At 37.4% G+C, this 16,708-nt stretch overlaps 1 protein-coding gene across 3 annotated transcripts in view; it reads left to right on the top strand.

The window, feature by feature from the left end:
- The window catches only part of LOC121303563 (protein crumbs homolog 2-like), a 99,400-nt gene that overhangs the window by 31,400 nt on the left and 51,292 nt on the right, over window positions 1–16,708 (top strand). Inside the window, exon 1 of one of the 3 annotated variants that reach the window (XM_041234351.1) lies at window positions 8,898–9,099. The exons of the other annotated variants lie outside the window; for them this stretch is intronic. Within the exon in view, the coding sequence (XP_041090285.1) occupies window positions 9,027–9,099 (73 nt within the window). The 5' untranslated portion in view covers window positions 8,898–9,026. Of the gene's footprint in view, window positions 1–8,897; window positions 9,100–16,708 lie in introns of those variants that run through there. 3 annotated transcript variants of the gene reach the window in all.

Genomic DNA, 16,708 nt, shown 5'->3' with positions numbered 1-16,708 from the left:
GTTTAGGATGATGAAGCTACACAGTGTGTAGAAGAGGTTTGGGGGGATGAAGCTGCACAGTATGTAGAAGAGGTTCGGGATGATACAGCTGCACAGTGTAGAAGAGGTTTGGGGTGGTGAAGCTACACAGTGTGTAGAAGAGGTTCGGGATGATGAAGCTGCACAGTGTGTAGAAGATGTGGTTTAGGATGGTGGAGAGCCACAGTGTAGAAGAGGTTTGGGATGATGAAGCTACACAGTGTAGAAGAGGTTTGGGGTGATGAAGTTGCACAGTGTGTAGAAGATGTGGTTTAGGATGATGGAGCTCCACAGTGTAGAAGAGGTTTAGGATGATGAAGCTCCACAGTGTAAAAGAGGTTTGGGGTAATGAAACTGCACATTGTGTAGTCGAGGTTTGGGATGATGAAGCTGCACAGTGTGTAGAAGATGTGGTTTAGGATGGTGGAGAGCCACAGTGTAGAAGAGGTTTGGGATGATGAAGCTCCACAGTGTAAAAGAGGTTTGGGGTGATGAAACTGCACATTGTGTAGAAGATGTGGTTTAGGATGATGGAGCTCCACAGTGTAGAAGAGGTTTAGGATGATGAAGCTCCACAGTGTAAAAGAGGTTTGGGGTGATGAAACTGCACATTGTGTAGTCGAGGTTTGGGATGATGAAGCTGCACAGTGTGTAGAAGAGGTGGTTTGGGATGATGGAGCTCCACAGTGTAGAAGAGGTTTAGGATGATGAAGCTGCACAGTGTAAAAGAGGTTTGGGGTGATGAAACTGCACATTGTGTAGTCAAGGTTTGGGGTGATGAAACTGCACATTGTGTAGTTGAGGTTTGGGATGATGAAGCTGCACAGTGTGTAGAAGATGTGGTTTAGGATGATGGAGCTCCACAGTGTAGAAGAGGTTTAGGATGATGAAGCTGCACAGTGTAAAAGAGGTTTGGGGTGATGAAACTGCACATTGTGTAGTCAAGGTTTGGGATGATGAAGCTGCACAGTGTAGAAGAGGTTTGGGGTGATGAAGCTGCACAGTGTGTAGAAGAGGTTTGGGGTGATGAAGCTGCACAGTGTGTAGTCGAGGTTTGGGATGCATTTGTACAAGACCAATTATGTTAAAGAAGAAAAATTTGGCTACGTTGTGTTTTGTAACTGAACTGTATCCCTTTAAGACTGCCTATGCAGCATTTGACAGGCTGCACAAAATGTGACAATAAGATGGTTTGTGAGATATTGAGAGGTAATTTCTCAAAGAACCTATGGTGCATGGCAAGTGGTCTTTGAAAAATTGTGATAATAAACGGAGCGATATTAATCTTTATTGAGCTGTTCATTTGACGAATGCGTTAGTGTGTTTCAAGGGTGTACTTCTGATTCTTTAACATTGATTACATTCTTTGGTACGATAGTCAAGGTTTTCCTTTTCAATGCTCTTTTGTCATGTGCTGTGAATACAGATTGAAAAACTACTTACCTGGGAAGTCTCTGCCTGGACTTGTTGGGTACAGACCAGTAGGTGTCACTGTAGAGCAGTGATGAGGTGTACTTGGCCCATCTGATTTCCCTTGGCAACTTGACACGTGCCAAATTCAAACCATGTTCTGGGCATTTCCTTGTTAATTTTTTTTACTGTTAAAATTATTTATTCACAGTGTCCCCTTGTCCTACTACATAGGGCTATGGATATCTGTTTGGGATATGTAAAACTTTGGGTAGTATCAGAGGAAAATGCACCAGTTGCATTTTATTTTGAATGTGTCTGCCCTAATTATTGATGTAGAAGAGTATAAATAGTTCTGATATTTCCACATGTTGTGAGTGGGTGGACAGATACTATTCTTATGAAGTTGGATATTTTTATATGAACTGTCTGATAGTGTGTGACTAGCAGTGGTATTTCCACATTCTTCTGTGAGATAAAATGCTTATTCCTTGATTTGTTCCTGCACTTTATCTCAACCTTTCAAGAAAGAATTTAATAGTTTGTTTCTGGGTTGAGGGCCTTTTTTTTATTTTTTTTTTATTTTTTGTTTTTATATTTTTTTTATTTATTTTTTTATATTTTGTTTTTTTTTTTTATTTATTTTTTATATTATTTTTTTTTATTATTGTTTTTATATATTGTTTATTTTTTTTTTTTTTTTTATTTTTATATATTTATTTTTTTTTTTTTTTTTTAATTTTTATTTTTTTTTTTTTTAAAAAATTTTTTTAATTTTTTTTTTTATTTTGTACGGTGGATTCAATTAGTAATAAAATTTTTTTATAGTTTTTGTTTTTTTTTTTTTTTTTTTTTTTTTTTTTTTTTTGTTTATTTTTTTTTAATTTTTTTTTTTGTTTTTTAATTTTTTTTTTTTTTTTTTTTTTATTTGTTATATTTTATTTTTTGTTTTTTTTTGTTTTTTTTTTTTATATTGATAATTATTTTTTTTTCTAATTTTTTTTTTTTTTGTGTTTTTTTATTATTTTTTTATTTAAATATTTATTTTTTTTTTTTTTTTTTTTTTATTGTTTTTTGATTTATTTTATTTTTTTATTTTTATTTTATTTTATTATTTATTTTATTTTTTTTACATTTTATTATTTAAAATGTGGGAGGGTAGCCCCTGAGCAATATTTTTTTTTTTTTTTTTTTGTTTTTTTTTTATTTTTTTTTTTAGTTTTTTTTTTTTTAATTTTTTTTTTTTTTTTTATTTTTTTAATTTTTAATTTTTTATTTTTTTTTTTTTATTTTTTTTTTATTTTATTTATTTTTTTTTTTTTTTTTATTTTTTTTTTTTTTCTGTATTTTTTATTTATAATTTTATTTGATTTTTTATTTATTTATTTTTTTTTTTTTTTTTTTTTTTTTTAATGTTTTTTTTTTTTTTATTATTTTATCCTGACCTTGAAAACCCTCATATTTCTTTTCATTCCACATTGTTGGAAAAACGTATTTGGTGTGGAAGAAGGATTCAGCTGTTGGAGAGCTCTTTCTTGGTGACTGCTGTATTGTGCTTTAGAAATGTCTAAAGTGGTTGTAGTTGACAGATAATTCTACGTTGTACTGGCAGGCACTTCCATTTGCTATTTTGCTCTGAAGTGTGCAGTTTTGAACGTGACAGATTGGAAGCTGCCTGCCTTGCATTTCCTCGATTGCTTCAGCAATGCCTGTGGACTCTGCAAAGCATCTGTCATTAGGGGAAAAAGTTGCTTGGTTAATAACAAGATAGGGGTGGGGATATTTTCGCTCTGCATGTGAAATGACCAAGCAAGTGCAAAAACACTTGACCGTAAGTCCTGCAAACAGATGTATTTAACCTAGTGTAGTACCATGTTTTTAAATGAAAATAAATGTTTGCTATAATGTGTTTCTTTCACAACTCTACATTTGAGAGATAGCAAATGGAAATGCACTGCAGGCAGGATTTCTGGGATCATTTTGTTAGTGACCCCATACTGGGTTGTTAACTTTGAACAGCTGCAGTTATCTGTATGTCATAGCAAACAAAGCTTGGGGTTTCTGTTCTTAAAAGCATGGTTTTCCCTCTCAATATTATGATTAAAACACAAACCAGTGTTCCCCGAGATCCAAACAATCGCTTTCTGTAATGAAATTCCCCTGCCAAAAAGAAAAAAATTCTTGCCTTTTGCCTGTTCAACATCAGCAGGGCACCACCAAGTCAATCAGCTTAACACATTCCCCAGTCCTATTTGAAATGCAACTTGCATACACATCAGCTCAGTCATGTGATTCACTTTAAACAATGCAGATTTAAATATTGCCATTCTTTTAACTTATTAATTGTGCCCGTGTTTTCCCGGGGGTGATTTTATTAACCACCGCATTAAGGAGCAGCTTGTTTCGGGATGGAACTGCCACAGTTATCCTCACTAATGTGTTCTTCTGTTTCAGCCATCCTAGTTCTCCGGTGGTCCCGCATGCCTCTCCAGCACGTCTTCTCTCTAAATTCAGCTGGTCCAGCAGACTGTAACAGTTATCCTGTCCCCTGAAACACGTGCCCCTAATGAGTGTGAGAAATGTATCAGTATGAATCCAGCATGATTCCACTCCAGGGTGCCAGCTGCACTTCCACAGAGACACGCAAGAGAGCCCTGTGCAAATTACAGGGGTGCTTCGTACAGTTTGTACAGTTAATTGCATTTTCATCAGCACTCTCCTCCTCGACTACAAAACCCCAGCTTTTTTTGAAGCAATGTTGCATTGTTTGCTGACTGACAGAGTTCCAAGCATTCTCTAGCAACCGCACATCATCTAACGGAGACATTTTATTTACACACTGAGTTTTCTTGCTGATGCTCATCGCTTTTCTCTTTCCAGCCATGCTTGCTGTTGCAGTCAGTGTTGTTTTTTCAAATTGTAAACCTGACACTGCATACAGGGATTGAATAGCCAAGGTACAATACAGGGGTAATCGCCCTGATTGATAGATCTGTCAAGCTTTTTTGCTAAAGTGTCGCCTTTTGTATTGAAATCTGTGTGAATGGCAAGGTAACGGGTGAAAACAGATGATTGGTGGATCAGTAGAGCGATTACTACGGTATAAGCAGTGCGTTTATTATTTAAATCTAAGTAAATGTCACATAACGAGATCCAAACAGCTGAGCTTGTATGATGTATACGCTGTGCTTAACACAGTATTAACAATGCCTTTGTTATCTTTGTTAAGGCTCTATGCTTCTATTAGTTACTGTATTCCTTCAGTTTGCAAATACCTGCATAATTCATTCAAATACAATACAGAACATACAATAATAATACACCTCAGATCTGTTTTTCATACACAAAGCTTATTTTAAGAAATAAATACAGCTAGATTGAAAAATACTGTCTGTTTCACAGTACTACTTGGGTTCATAGCGAAATTGGATTAGAAAATGCTACGTATTTCTTGCAATGTATTTGTAGTTAGTAAAGTACAACTTGTTGAACTAACTAACAGTTCCATTATTCTAACGTCACGATGAGTGATGTTTTTGACGGTAAATGCCATTTATGCATCACCTGATGAAATGCTGTCAAGCTAAACACTATTGCTGGAACGATACAGGAGACGGTAAGTTATGAATATGGGCCAATGTTTGCCCCCCACACTACTTATCTTGTGTCCGTAGACAGGGCAAAGAAGAGAAAGCCAAGATAAACACAGGGAAAGAAGGTGCTGATGGGTGACCCGCTGTGCAGCAGGAAACCCCAGCGCTTCAGGTAATTGTCATATAATGGCACTATGATTAGATAAAGGCGTAGTGCAGATGATAATGGGAAGGATTGCCATCATCTCCTGGGTCTGTGCTTTACGGCAATGCATTTTGAAGTTTATGATCCCAGTAAATAAATCTCAATACTGATGATCATTTTGTCAAAATATGTGTTTACCTAAATTTGGGATAATTTGGTTTATCTGCCGGGATAAACCAGAGCTGGATTTCACACCAAGAGATAGTCACGCTGGATTGCATCAGCTACCTTTTTGTGGTTATCCTGGGAATACAAAAACAAGAAGTGGCTGATGCAGTCCAGGTGTTCTTTGGTGTCAAATGCTCCGTCCGGTTGAGCTTGTGGTTGATCAAATCAACCCCTTGGTTTTTTTAGTACTGCTCAAGATGTTTACACTATTCAAATTCATTTGTATAACACTTACCAGAAAGATCCATTTGCGTGACAAAAACAGCAATACATTATTGCACATTTAAAAACAGACCATAAAAAATGAAGAGCTATTTTTAGTGAAGTACAATGATTATAACAGAATATCCCAAACAAGAAATTACATGGAACTTCTGCTCCCTACTGAAATTAAGTTGTCGCTTGCTAGTTTTATACAGGTACAATTATTGTATTCCCTGTAAAAAGTTGCTCTGTCTTGAAATTAGGGCTGTTAAACTGTGTGAGGGATGGGGGAGGGCAGATTGTTTCAAAGCCTCGAAGCAGCAGATGCAGTGGAGCAAGATATGTGAAAAGGCGAAACCAATATTTGATGAATTTTGTGACTGTTTCATGGATGTACTTCAATAGCAATAGAACCAAGTTTGGAAAATCTCCCACAATCCCCTTTGAACTCTGTGACCTACTTAGTTAATAATACACAGAGGTAGGATGTCCGAAATAGTTTTAGTTTCAATTGTACTGGTTGTTTTTCCTATTGTGTTGCTTGGAAACATTCTGCTCTCATTCTAACTCTGTGTAGTGAGACTCCCTCTCATAGTGTTACCATGCTTCTTATCATGTCCTGCTTTCGTTCTGAGTGATTTGGAACATTGCAGTTGCTGTCTTTGACCACATGATCCTGAATCAGACATGACTCAACAGGTTTAATAATACACCCTCCAGTTTGAGGACTAAAGCAATGGCAAGCTGAATAAAAGAAGGACACTGAACTCCGAGCTCTCGTGCTTGTATATCTGCTTGTGAGGGGAGGGGGACTAATTACTCACATCTGTCTCTGCGTGGGAGTGTGTATGGGAATGATTGAGCAGTTGGGGTAAAGGTAGCTAGATCATTGTGGTTAATTTTTATTCTGGTTAATAAACATGTTTTGTTTTACAATGGCTACCAGCTTAAGAAAACTGCATCACTTAATACCAGAAGTGGGTGTAATTGAAATGGGATTTACAGTGTATGGAGTCTAATCATGACACTTTTCACAATTAGTTATCTTGGACACATAGATCTTATCTTGGACACATGGGTCATGCAAGAGTATTTACGTTATGTGCCCCAGTAGTTGAGGGTTATTCTTCATGTAACAAGCTCTTCAAATGATATTACCACCAGACAGCTATCGCAGTGCTTGTTTGTAAGTGTTTGTTCAACACACACAGCAGAATGTCTGCCAAGTGTATTCAGGTTTGTGAGTAAGCAGTAGTGTCTTTAAAATATGTAAATATTATAACAGAAGTGAAAAAATGCGAAGAGCCTTGTATAGAAGTAAAGGGGGAGCAGTGTTAATGTTGCTAGGATCATTTAAAGCCGTGGTTGGCACCCTGCACATCTACTGATGAAAAGCATTTCTTTTTTTGCTGTTGGCTGGGTTTGAAAATCGACCTGTTTTCCCTGCTGGGTATCATTTGGGTTTCTTTATTGCCTGAAAACAGTACGATTGTGCAGCTATGCTCAGATAAAGCATGATAATGTTGCAGCGTGATTGCAGTCGAACACTCCGAGCATGATACAGTGTGCTGGACTGTGTGTTCCCTTTGCCTGGTGTGCACATACAAACTCAGTAACTGTGCCCTGTGTTCTGCATGATATAGCAGTCAGCGTACAGTGAAGGAAGGGATTTGGTGCAATGAAGTAGAGGTCTACTTTGAGGAACATTGCTGACTTGAGACCCATTCTATGTGATAAAGATGCTGAGATGTTGGTTCATGTTTTTGTTATTTCTCAGCTAGATTAATGTAATGCTTTATTTGCTGGCCTTTCTGATTTCTAAATCACATTGTCTCTAACTGGTGCAAAATGCTGCAGCCAGAGTGATGCCTCGCGCACGCCGTTCGCTTTTGCTAGTTCCTAGAAGCCGTCTAAAATCAGGGGGGCCGAGGGCCTTTAGTTGCTATGGTCCTGCCTTTGGAACTCCGCCCGAGTCATATCAGCAATGCTGGCCCAGTCAAATCTTTTCAATCACATTGAAAAACAAATATGTGTGCAGTAGCTACAAGAGTTTTTTAATGTAAAACACTCTGGGATGCTCCAGATGAAGAGCGTTCTATATAAAAGCAAATTCTGATTGTAAAAAAAAAAAAAAAAATTAATGTAATGTATATTTAAAGAGTAAGTAGCGGCGTTACGAAAAATAGTGTGACACGTCCCTACGTGTGGCTACAGCTGTTTAAATATAGCGTTACATGTCCCAACATGTGGCTACAGCTGTTTAAATATGACTGTTAATGTACCTGTATTTTTTCATTTTATTGTTAACATCCTGACAACTTTTTACACTTAGAACTTTAAAGTCTGTTTTAAAGCTCTTTTCAAAGTGGCCGCTCTAGTGCACTGATAGTGTAAGGATTATTGCCCACATTGTCAAACAGGTAACACAAAATGTGGTACAGAACAGAAAAACCAGAGCTCTTAGACCTTTTATTTTTTATTTCTTTTAATAATCATTCTTCTTGCTGTGATTTAGTGCAGCGGTTCTCAACCCTGGTCCTGGGGGAACACTGCCCTGCTGGGTCTTGTTCCAACCAAGCACTCAATTACATAATTAAACCCTTAATTTAATTAATAATTTGCCTAATCTGAGCTTTTTAATTATTTTAAACAGATGGAGATTTCAATTTAGGTATAAAAATGTACAAGGAACTTAAATGATCGAACTTTTTATAAGCTACACTATTTAAAAAGTCACATTAATCTAATTATTAGTTCAATTAAGGGTTCAATTAAATAATTGAGCACTTGGATGGAACAAAAGCCAGTAGGGCAGTGTTCCCCCAGGACCAGTGTTGAAAACCGCTGATTTAGAGGAGAGATCTCATACCCCAGTGCACTAGAGCGGACATTTTGAAAAGAGCTTTGAAACAGACTTTAAAGTTATCAGGGTAAAAATTGTCAGGATGTTCACAATGAAAAGCCTAATGACAGGTGCGTTATTTAAACAGTTGTAGCACCACGGGAGGATGTATAATGCTATATTTTTTGGAACCCTGCCACTTACTCTTTAATCAAAGCTGAAATACATAGCACAATGAAGAAGCCAAAAGTTTGTCATCACATTAAAAAATGTATTTAAAAACTGTTTAAAGCTGTTAAAAAAAAAAAAAGAGTGAAAATGATCCACCACTATATTTCTTCCGATCCCATTGCTCCATGCCGTGTTTGCCAACTCTCTGTGAAAAGCTGAGCGCAGTGCTTCATAGTGGATAGGGTCTCTGTCCACCACAGCAGTGCTGCTCACACAGTGACAAAACAGTGTGCCTGTAGCATGCCTCCTACTGACTAGAGGGAAAGGACTCCCAAAGCAGCATGCCAAACACACAGTCTGCTGGAATAACACTGGGTTTCTCACAGAGCGTTTAGCACAGCCACTTCTAGTTGCCATGGAGTTTGGGAGAAAGTATTTCAGCTCTTACTGTAAAACAGTACTCCTTACCATGATGATGTTCAAATGGGGTAAGTTCTTCTTTACTTCAGCGCTTCATGTAAATGGGGTCTGCTCATTGCTAAATGCACAGATTCAGATATGGCATTTATTGCAGTTCATTGTTTTGTACGTTTCAGCATTACTCAAGAAGTTTAAATGAGAATGGTGGTTTCAGTTGCTGATCTAGTTAGTTAGAAGGGAATTGTTTGGGTGATTTCTAAAGTTGGAAGTTGTCAAATATATAATTCAATATTAATTGATTTTTTTTTTTAAATCCTCAGGAAATTATTCCATTGCAATCTAGTACTAAAGCTTACTGCAAACAGTATCACACTCCCTGAGGGAATCTTTTTTACTTGGTTGAATATTCCCAAACTGTATATCTTGAAGAATCCTGGTATTGCATACTACATTTTAATATATAATCCATTTGAACAATCATAAAATCTTCAGTATTACTGAAAACAAAGTTGGTTAAAGTAGAGAAAATAGTGCCTTTCTTACACAGTTGAATTGGTATGTGTGAGGGAGAAGTCAAGCTCTTCTATAGGAAGATGTGAGCATGGTCTTGAGAGTGTAAAAGCAGTACTTCAGTGTCCATTGTTTTGTATTTACTTCCCCACCCTAACATTTCTTCCCAATGTGGAACGGCTTCTCCACAGTACCAAACTATCTTGGGGTACGTGTGATGGTGTCCCTAGATTTAAAGACACTTCATAATAACCTCTGACCTATTTAAACATTCCACTTGTTTCCCACTAGCTCAGAATGGATGCAAGTGAAGAATGGCAGAGCGGGCGGGGGGAAGCAACATGCAGGGTCCATTGTTACCAGTTACCATAGTGACCAGTTCTAACGGAACAGCCATTCCATTACTTCATATTTTATTTGGGGAAAGGGCCAGTGTAGTGTTTTCATAAATATTACAGAATGCTAATTCTGTATTTGTGTTCTTTTACACAAGCCAGGGCCTGTTTGTCGACGTGGTAAAATGTATAAGAAACTGAGTTAGCTAATGCCTTTTATTTGTTGTTTTATGCCCTATTTACAAAGCTTATTATTTAAAGATTGTTATAAAAGTTAGGTTTTCATAACTTCTGCTGTTGAGAACAACAGTCTGACAGTAACATGACTGTCTTATATTGAACTAATCAAACATTTTTCAAATAACTCACAAAGTAACACATTGTGTGACTAGTACACTCCCCCAAGCCATTCCATTGAGGTTGATGTAAGGGCAGCTGCTTTCTTTCTGCAGCATCTAAACAAAGTGTTGAGACCGCTGAGAAACTGAGAGATAAGTTGACTGCAGTTCAGAATTCACATGTGCGTTGATAAAGTGCACTCCACGTTCCTGCAGTTCAGAATTCACATGTGCGTTGATAAAGTGCACTCCACAATCCTGCAGTTCAGAATTCGCATGTGCATTAATAAAGTGCACTCCACATTCCTGCAGTTCAGAATTCGCATTGTGCATTAATAAAGTGAACTCCACATTCCTGCAGTTTATCGGTTGCCATGGTTTAATGCAGGTGGAAATGAATCACAGGGCCTGCATAGACTGGGGCTGCATACAAAGTCTGAATCACTGGCAATGCCTGGGAATCTGTCAAATTAATTATTTACACACACTTATTTTTAAAACAAATGCCACAGTACACTGTAAATACTGTCATAACTCACTGAAAGAAACTTTCTTTGGGGTATCCAAATATAGTTCTGAACTGAAAAGTACATTTTAGACTAAAATCAAAACAGCAAACTGTATCAAAACTGGAATCAAATAAATCCATTTCAGTCGTGTGATAATGGAGATATTGGGAAGATGGCCAGTGTTTTTAACACAATAAACATATCTCTACCCTCATGAAAGCTGAGCCCTCACAGACTAGTTGGGGGCTGTCAGATGTTCCAGGCAGATTTACAGCTGCATTTGCTACATGATACACAACCACTCCACAGAGAAGCGGCCGTCACAGCTCAGAACACATTCGCAAGCACCCAACAGAATCGTTTTAGCCATAGATATTAATATCGCTGTATTAAGAGCAGCTTTAAATATTACCTCACAGAGACAATTTGTATGGTACTGATATCCTGTTGGTGCATTTACAGCTTAATGTGACATGCCTTATTAACCGAGCATGCAATATATCTGTTAGTTAAAAAGCAGCTTTAAAGGTTATTTTCATTTGTTTTTTCCATTTCCTCTAATATTGTTTGCCGATTGGTGATCTGACTGGTGCCTGTTTTGATAGTTTTAGACAAGTGGATTATCCTCTCCCATTGAAGGAGTGCCAGCCATGGTTTTAAAATTTGCTTTCAAACCTCTCCCTGTCAGCACTGGTAATGCTTTCACTGGTCTTTCCTTTTTGGTTCTTTGCCTGTATTTTTTGCTACTTCAATTGGAAATATAGGAGTCATAATTACTGCTGCTTCCTGGTACTCAGACACTTCATGTGTTTAAACTCACTCCAGTGCTCTGGCTGGAAGCAGGCGATGTGACCTATTGTATATCAAAGCAATCTATTTTGGATTTGAAATATTTGAATATCTCAAATTAACTTAAATAAGTGGCAAGCTATGCTCTGCATAACAATAGGGAGACATATAATGATGTTAGTAAAGCTAATAAGAGATAAGATTAGATTTAAACTCTACATCTTTTTACCAGAAATTGATTGAGAGACATATAGCTGTAAGATCTATACCTAGAATATGAATAATGTTTTGGGGATATTTCATAATAATGTTATGTTAACCATCAATAAATGCTTGGCATATAATTTCTTCCAATTTACCCAACCTCCAAATGTGAATAAGATTGAGTGTAACAAAGAGGTCGAACCACTGTGGATAAAAAAACCAAAAAGGTTTATTGCTAAAGTATTGACTTTTTGCATGCATTCTATGCACTGATCCAGAAATACATTGGGGTTATTTCAGTCAAATCCATTTCGTTTTCTTAACAGTAACATAGCAGCCAGGGAAAAAACAAATCTTTCTGTTAATCCTAAACATCTATCCTATAGCTGCCCTTGTATTGCCATTGGAAGAAAATTATCACATTGTCATTGAAGTGGGTTGGGGTACTGCATCAATACTCTCTTGTGTTGCTTAAAAAAGCACGATGAACCAAAATGTATTTGCACACATTGAGGTTTAAGCTTCAGTGCAGCATGCCCTGGGGGTTTTGTTCTGGAATGTTTCAATGCAATGCTTCATGTGATTTGAAGTGATGATGAGGGTGATTGCATTCATAAGGAGCAGTTGACTGCTAACCGTTTAGATGTGCAGTATTGTGCTGGGGTGTATACACATTTCATTTGTCTATACAAGAAACTTGGGGGATTGCAGGGTTAGCCAGAGCACACGATTTTAAAATGTAAAATGTCATTTGGCAAAAACATTTTAACGATTTTCTTTAATTTTCAATTAAGTACTGCAGTTTTAGAGGATCAAGCCTAAACCAGAACGTCAAAGAAATGCCTTCCTGTGCACTGGAGAATAGCATGCAGAAGGATTCATTTTCTCTCTCTGTAGCTAAACATTTTGAAACTTATTAGGAAAACACTTTCCAAGTTAACATCTACACTATTAAAGTTGAAAAATTCCAATTCCTGTTTTTCATTACATACTTGAAACTGAAACTACCTGAGCTCAGCAATATAGGGTGAGACTAATAAACACTGATAACGCAAAAAGCTCTTGTGGGAAACTTACTAGAAGTCATGGTCTTTAGAAGAGAACATACTGCTTTGAACCTTGCCTAACTCAAACGTATTAAAAACAAGTTGCAAGGATGTGATGAAAAATGGAAACAAAACTAGAATTAGAAAGGTTGTAAAACCTGTTGGTTCTATTAGAATAACCCAGCACTCTGTATTTCATTACTGTCATACTTGTGTGTCTCATGTCCAGCCTTTCCATTAACTATACATTTCTTTTTTCATTCACTAAAGTTGTGGAGTTATACTGAACAACAACTCCTTTTCCAGATGCATCCATATTCTTGCTGACTGGAGAGACATGTGAACTGAAATGTGGGAGCTGGCTCAACAAAAGCTGTTTGTGGATGTCTAAGTGTGACTGGAATCCCACAGCCCTCCTTCACTCCCGCCTGTCTGAGCTGCGTTTGGCTCCACAGTATGAGCTCATCTTCTTTGTTGTTTGTAAAAGAAAAATATCCATTGCAAACAAAGCACCAGCCCTCCTTTCAAAACCAGGTTTAGACTCTCCTATTTTTAGAAGTTTTCTAATTGGCATGCAAATGAAGCTTAGACACTTGTGCACTGGATCAAAGCACCATTCTCAAACACATTTTAATTTGAAGGGGAAGGTGGAGGCAGTATTATGCGAGTGTGTCGCTTGTTTATGGGACAGATAAATGGATGCAGAAAGACTAGGGGTGGGATATTTGGAGCCTGTTCTACCCTACTTGGACTTCTTTCTTACGAAATATCTTGGTACCCTTGAATAGATAACTGTCCGCCAAACAGATTTTTGCAAAAGGTTTCTACGAGCATCTCACATGTGCAGTGGCACCTCGATCTTGTCCAGTTTTTAGGACGACTTTAGCTGTGTCTTCATGACATTTGAAATCCTACTTGTTCATTTCCATCCGATCGACATCAAATCGATTTCAATTTGTAGTCTGTCTGTCAGTGCCAGTTAGGATTGCAGGCTGGCAGAACATGATCTCTCCAGCCCATGCTGATGGATGAAGTTATCTAATGAGCCTCCAATGCAAAGGATGTAAGAGGCATGATTTCTAAATCTCCCACTGCAGAAAATAAACATGTGTAGGCAGAATATATATTACTGTCAGGGAAAAAAATAATAAATGAATGAATGCATGTTGGAACTGTCTGCCTCACACCTACAGAAACACAGACTTTCTTATCTAACCCTGTGAGCCTGTTTGCTCAGCAGAATGTATCTGATAAAGATATTTAGTAAGTAAGGGGTCTGAGTGGGATACACTACATCTCTGGTCATCTTTCCCCATTGCTGTTGGAGAACGTTTTGCCCAACCTGTTCCAACTTAATGATATGTTTGTCACACACAAGCTCGTCTGTTTTTACAGGTTTACAGGGTAATACCTGAGCTGGTTAATCTCAGTCACTTTCTAGTGCAATAATGCTGTATTATTCTGATCTACAGTCTATAACTGGCTTTCAAAAAAGAACAGATAAAGACAAAAGACACTGAAACAGTCCTAATTATTAAATCTATTTTCTCCAGTTTGCAATTACTAGGCGTGCACTTCCTGTGAAAGGAAAACACACCAATAATAAAAAGAAACAGAAAGGGTTAAACTTAAGTAGTTCATTCTTGATGATAGTTTATCACTTTTTACAAAATATTTCCCATAATTTTTTCATATTTCAATTGTGGCACAGCAGTGGACATGCTGTCCTTTGTAGTTTTCGTGTATCTTAGATTACTAAGTACTGTTCTGTTATAATGCCTAATGCCCCCCAGGTTGAATAACGTTATAAGATTCGGGATCTTATTGATATGAGTTCAACCTGCACACTTCTAATTATTCATGAAGAAGGCACTCGCCTTGACTTGACTTTGTTACTTCTCCTGGAGATGCTGCCCTTGGCGGAAGTCTTTTAGGTAGAACAGCAGCTTCAGTCAGAAAGAGAAGCCTGTCAGGGAGTCCCTCTTTCGGAGGCCAGGGCCAGGGTTATCAGGGTCACAGGTTGGGGGGAGGGGGAGCTAGTATCCAGGCTTAGAATTCTGACTGGAGGCTGGTATGTGGGGTGAAGGGGAGGGGTTCAGTGGATCAAAGGCTTGGTGCTTGCTGACTTTCCATAGGCTTGTGTATAATCAACCATGGATATTGGAGAATTCAATCTGAGAACATGACAAGCAGAAAATAATTTGGGTCTGTTCAACCATGATCAAATATAAAGGCTTAACATGGCTTTATAGCGATTGTATAAATTGTGATGCAATTAAGAATCTAGCTACTGAAAAAAAATGAAATCAGTAGACCTCATGCTGTTATGTTTGGTTATTGATTATTTAAAAAGTTTTAACTAAGAGTTTGTTTCAAATAAAATACCAGTTTGGTATAATAATGAAACAGTTTAACAGCAGTCTAGGTACGTTTAATAAATATTAAACTTTCATGGATTAACAGTTTTATTCCTTCAAAAAAGTTTAGTTAATAAATAATACACTTCTTTAAATACGGTGACAATGTATAGTAGACCATATAGATATATTTGAATATTTCCTAGACACAATTTTATGTGTCCTAATAGAGGTATTGTCATATGGGTGTATTATTTTCACTCTGGAAGATAAACTATAAGAGGGTGATTCACTGGATAGGGACCCTGTACACAAAGCTTTATGCCTGGATGACCTTGCTCTTCAGAGAGGCTGTTTAATGAATGAAGGAAGTTTGTGAGATGAGTCTTGATAACCTTAGGGATGACGACCAGTAAATGGAATTTTAAGTGATGCTCTCTGAGACCAGGCACTGGCTACTTATCACACTAACTGTCAGAAGGAGATGGAAGTCACAGGTACACCAGCAAGTGTGGTTTGTATTAAACAAAGACACGAAGGCTTTGATGAAGAGACTATCCTAATGATCTGCTCTCTGTGAGGCTCCTATAACCATGGTTACAAATAATTCACAATTAAACTTGTACAACTTGTACAGATATATGTTGGTCCTGGTAATAGCTGTAAAACTGATCTAGCACCAAAGGTAATGATTTCAGATCAGAGGAAGAAAGACATCATAGTAGGCAATATCACACAGTATGTTCTACTGAGTAGTATGTTGTCTGTTAAATCAGACGCCACACCCTGTAGACCAGGGGTAGGCAGCCCTGGTCCTGGAGTGCCACAGACAATTGTGGTCTTTGTTTTACCCAAGCCCCAATTGATTCAGTGATTGACTTAATTGGTCTGAATTACCATGTGTTCCAGGTATTTAGCAATTGATGATTAAGAGATGTCTACAAAACCTGCTGGATTGTGGCACTCAGGGACCAGGGCTGCATACCCCTGCTGTAGACTGTTCTTACTTGAGACGTCGCTGTTATTGTCACTCTCTTTCTGGTGGGCGGCCGCAGTATCGAAGGGCGAGGACAATGTTTTTGTTTTATATATGATTCCTCGCCCATGCTAGCTTTGAAGTCACAGAGGGCTCCGGTAGAATAACATTTCAAGGGAGCTCCTACAAGATTGGCTTTGGATCGGCTTACATGCCAGCCGTAACTAATTGTATTGACAGAAACCGCTTGTAGCCAGACTTTTGAGAGCTAAGCAAGGTTTTAAAATCAAACTGTATTATTACAGATCCCCCTTTTCTTCTGATCAAGATGTATAGGTTCTTTGCTTGTATTTTATTCTTCAATTAGGAATATCCAGATATTTCAAAGACAATGTTACACTGTAGATGAAAAGGTACCAGGATGCAACAGTTTATCTAAAGCATTGGATTGGAAATATAAGACAGTCTTAATTGAGAAATCCTAATAAAAAACCTGTTTCGCCCAGTAAAATGTTGCGTAGTTGAAATGGCTTTCTAAACCTTGGTTAGTTCTGATTTAACCCTACCATTACCAGTTTTGCTTCTGTTTGTGTTTTTTGCAAAACAACATTTT

Source organism: Polyodon spathula, chromosome 33 (genome assembly GCF_017654505.1).
Source record: "Polyodon spathula isolate WHYD16114869_AA chromosome 33, ASM1765450v1, whole genome shotgun sequence".
Classification (NCBI taxonomy): Eukaryota; Metazoa; Chordata; class Actinopteri; order Acipenseriformes; family Polyodontidae; genus Polyodon; species Polyodon spathula.
This window is presented reverse-complemented; position numbering and strand designations above follow the sequence as displayed.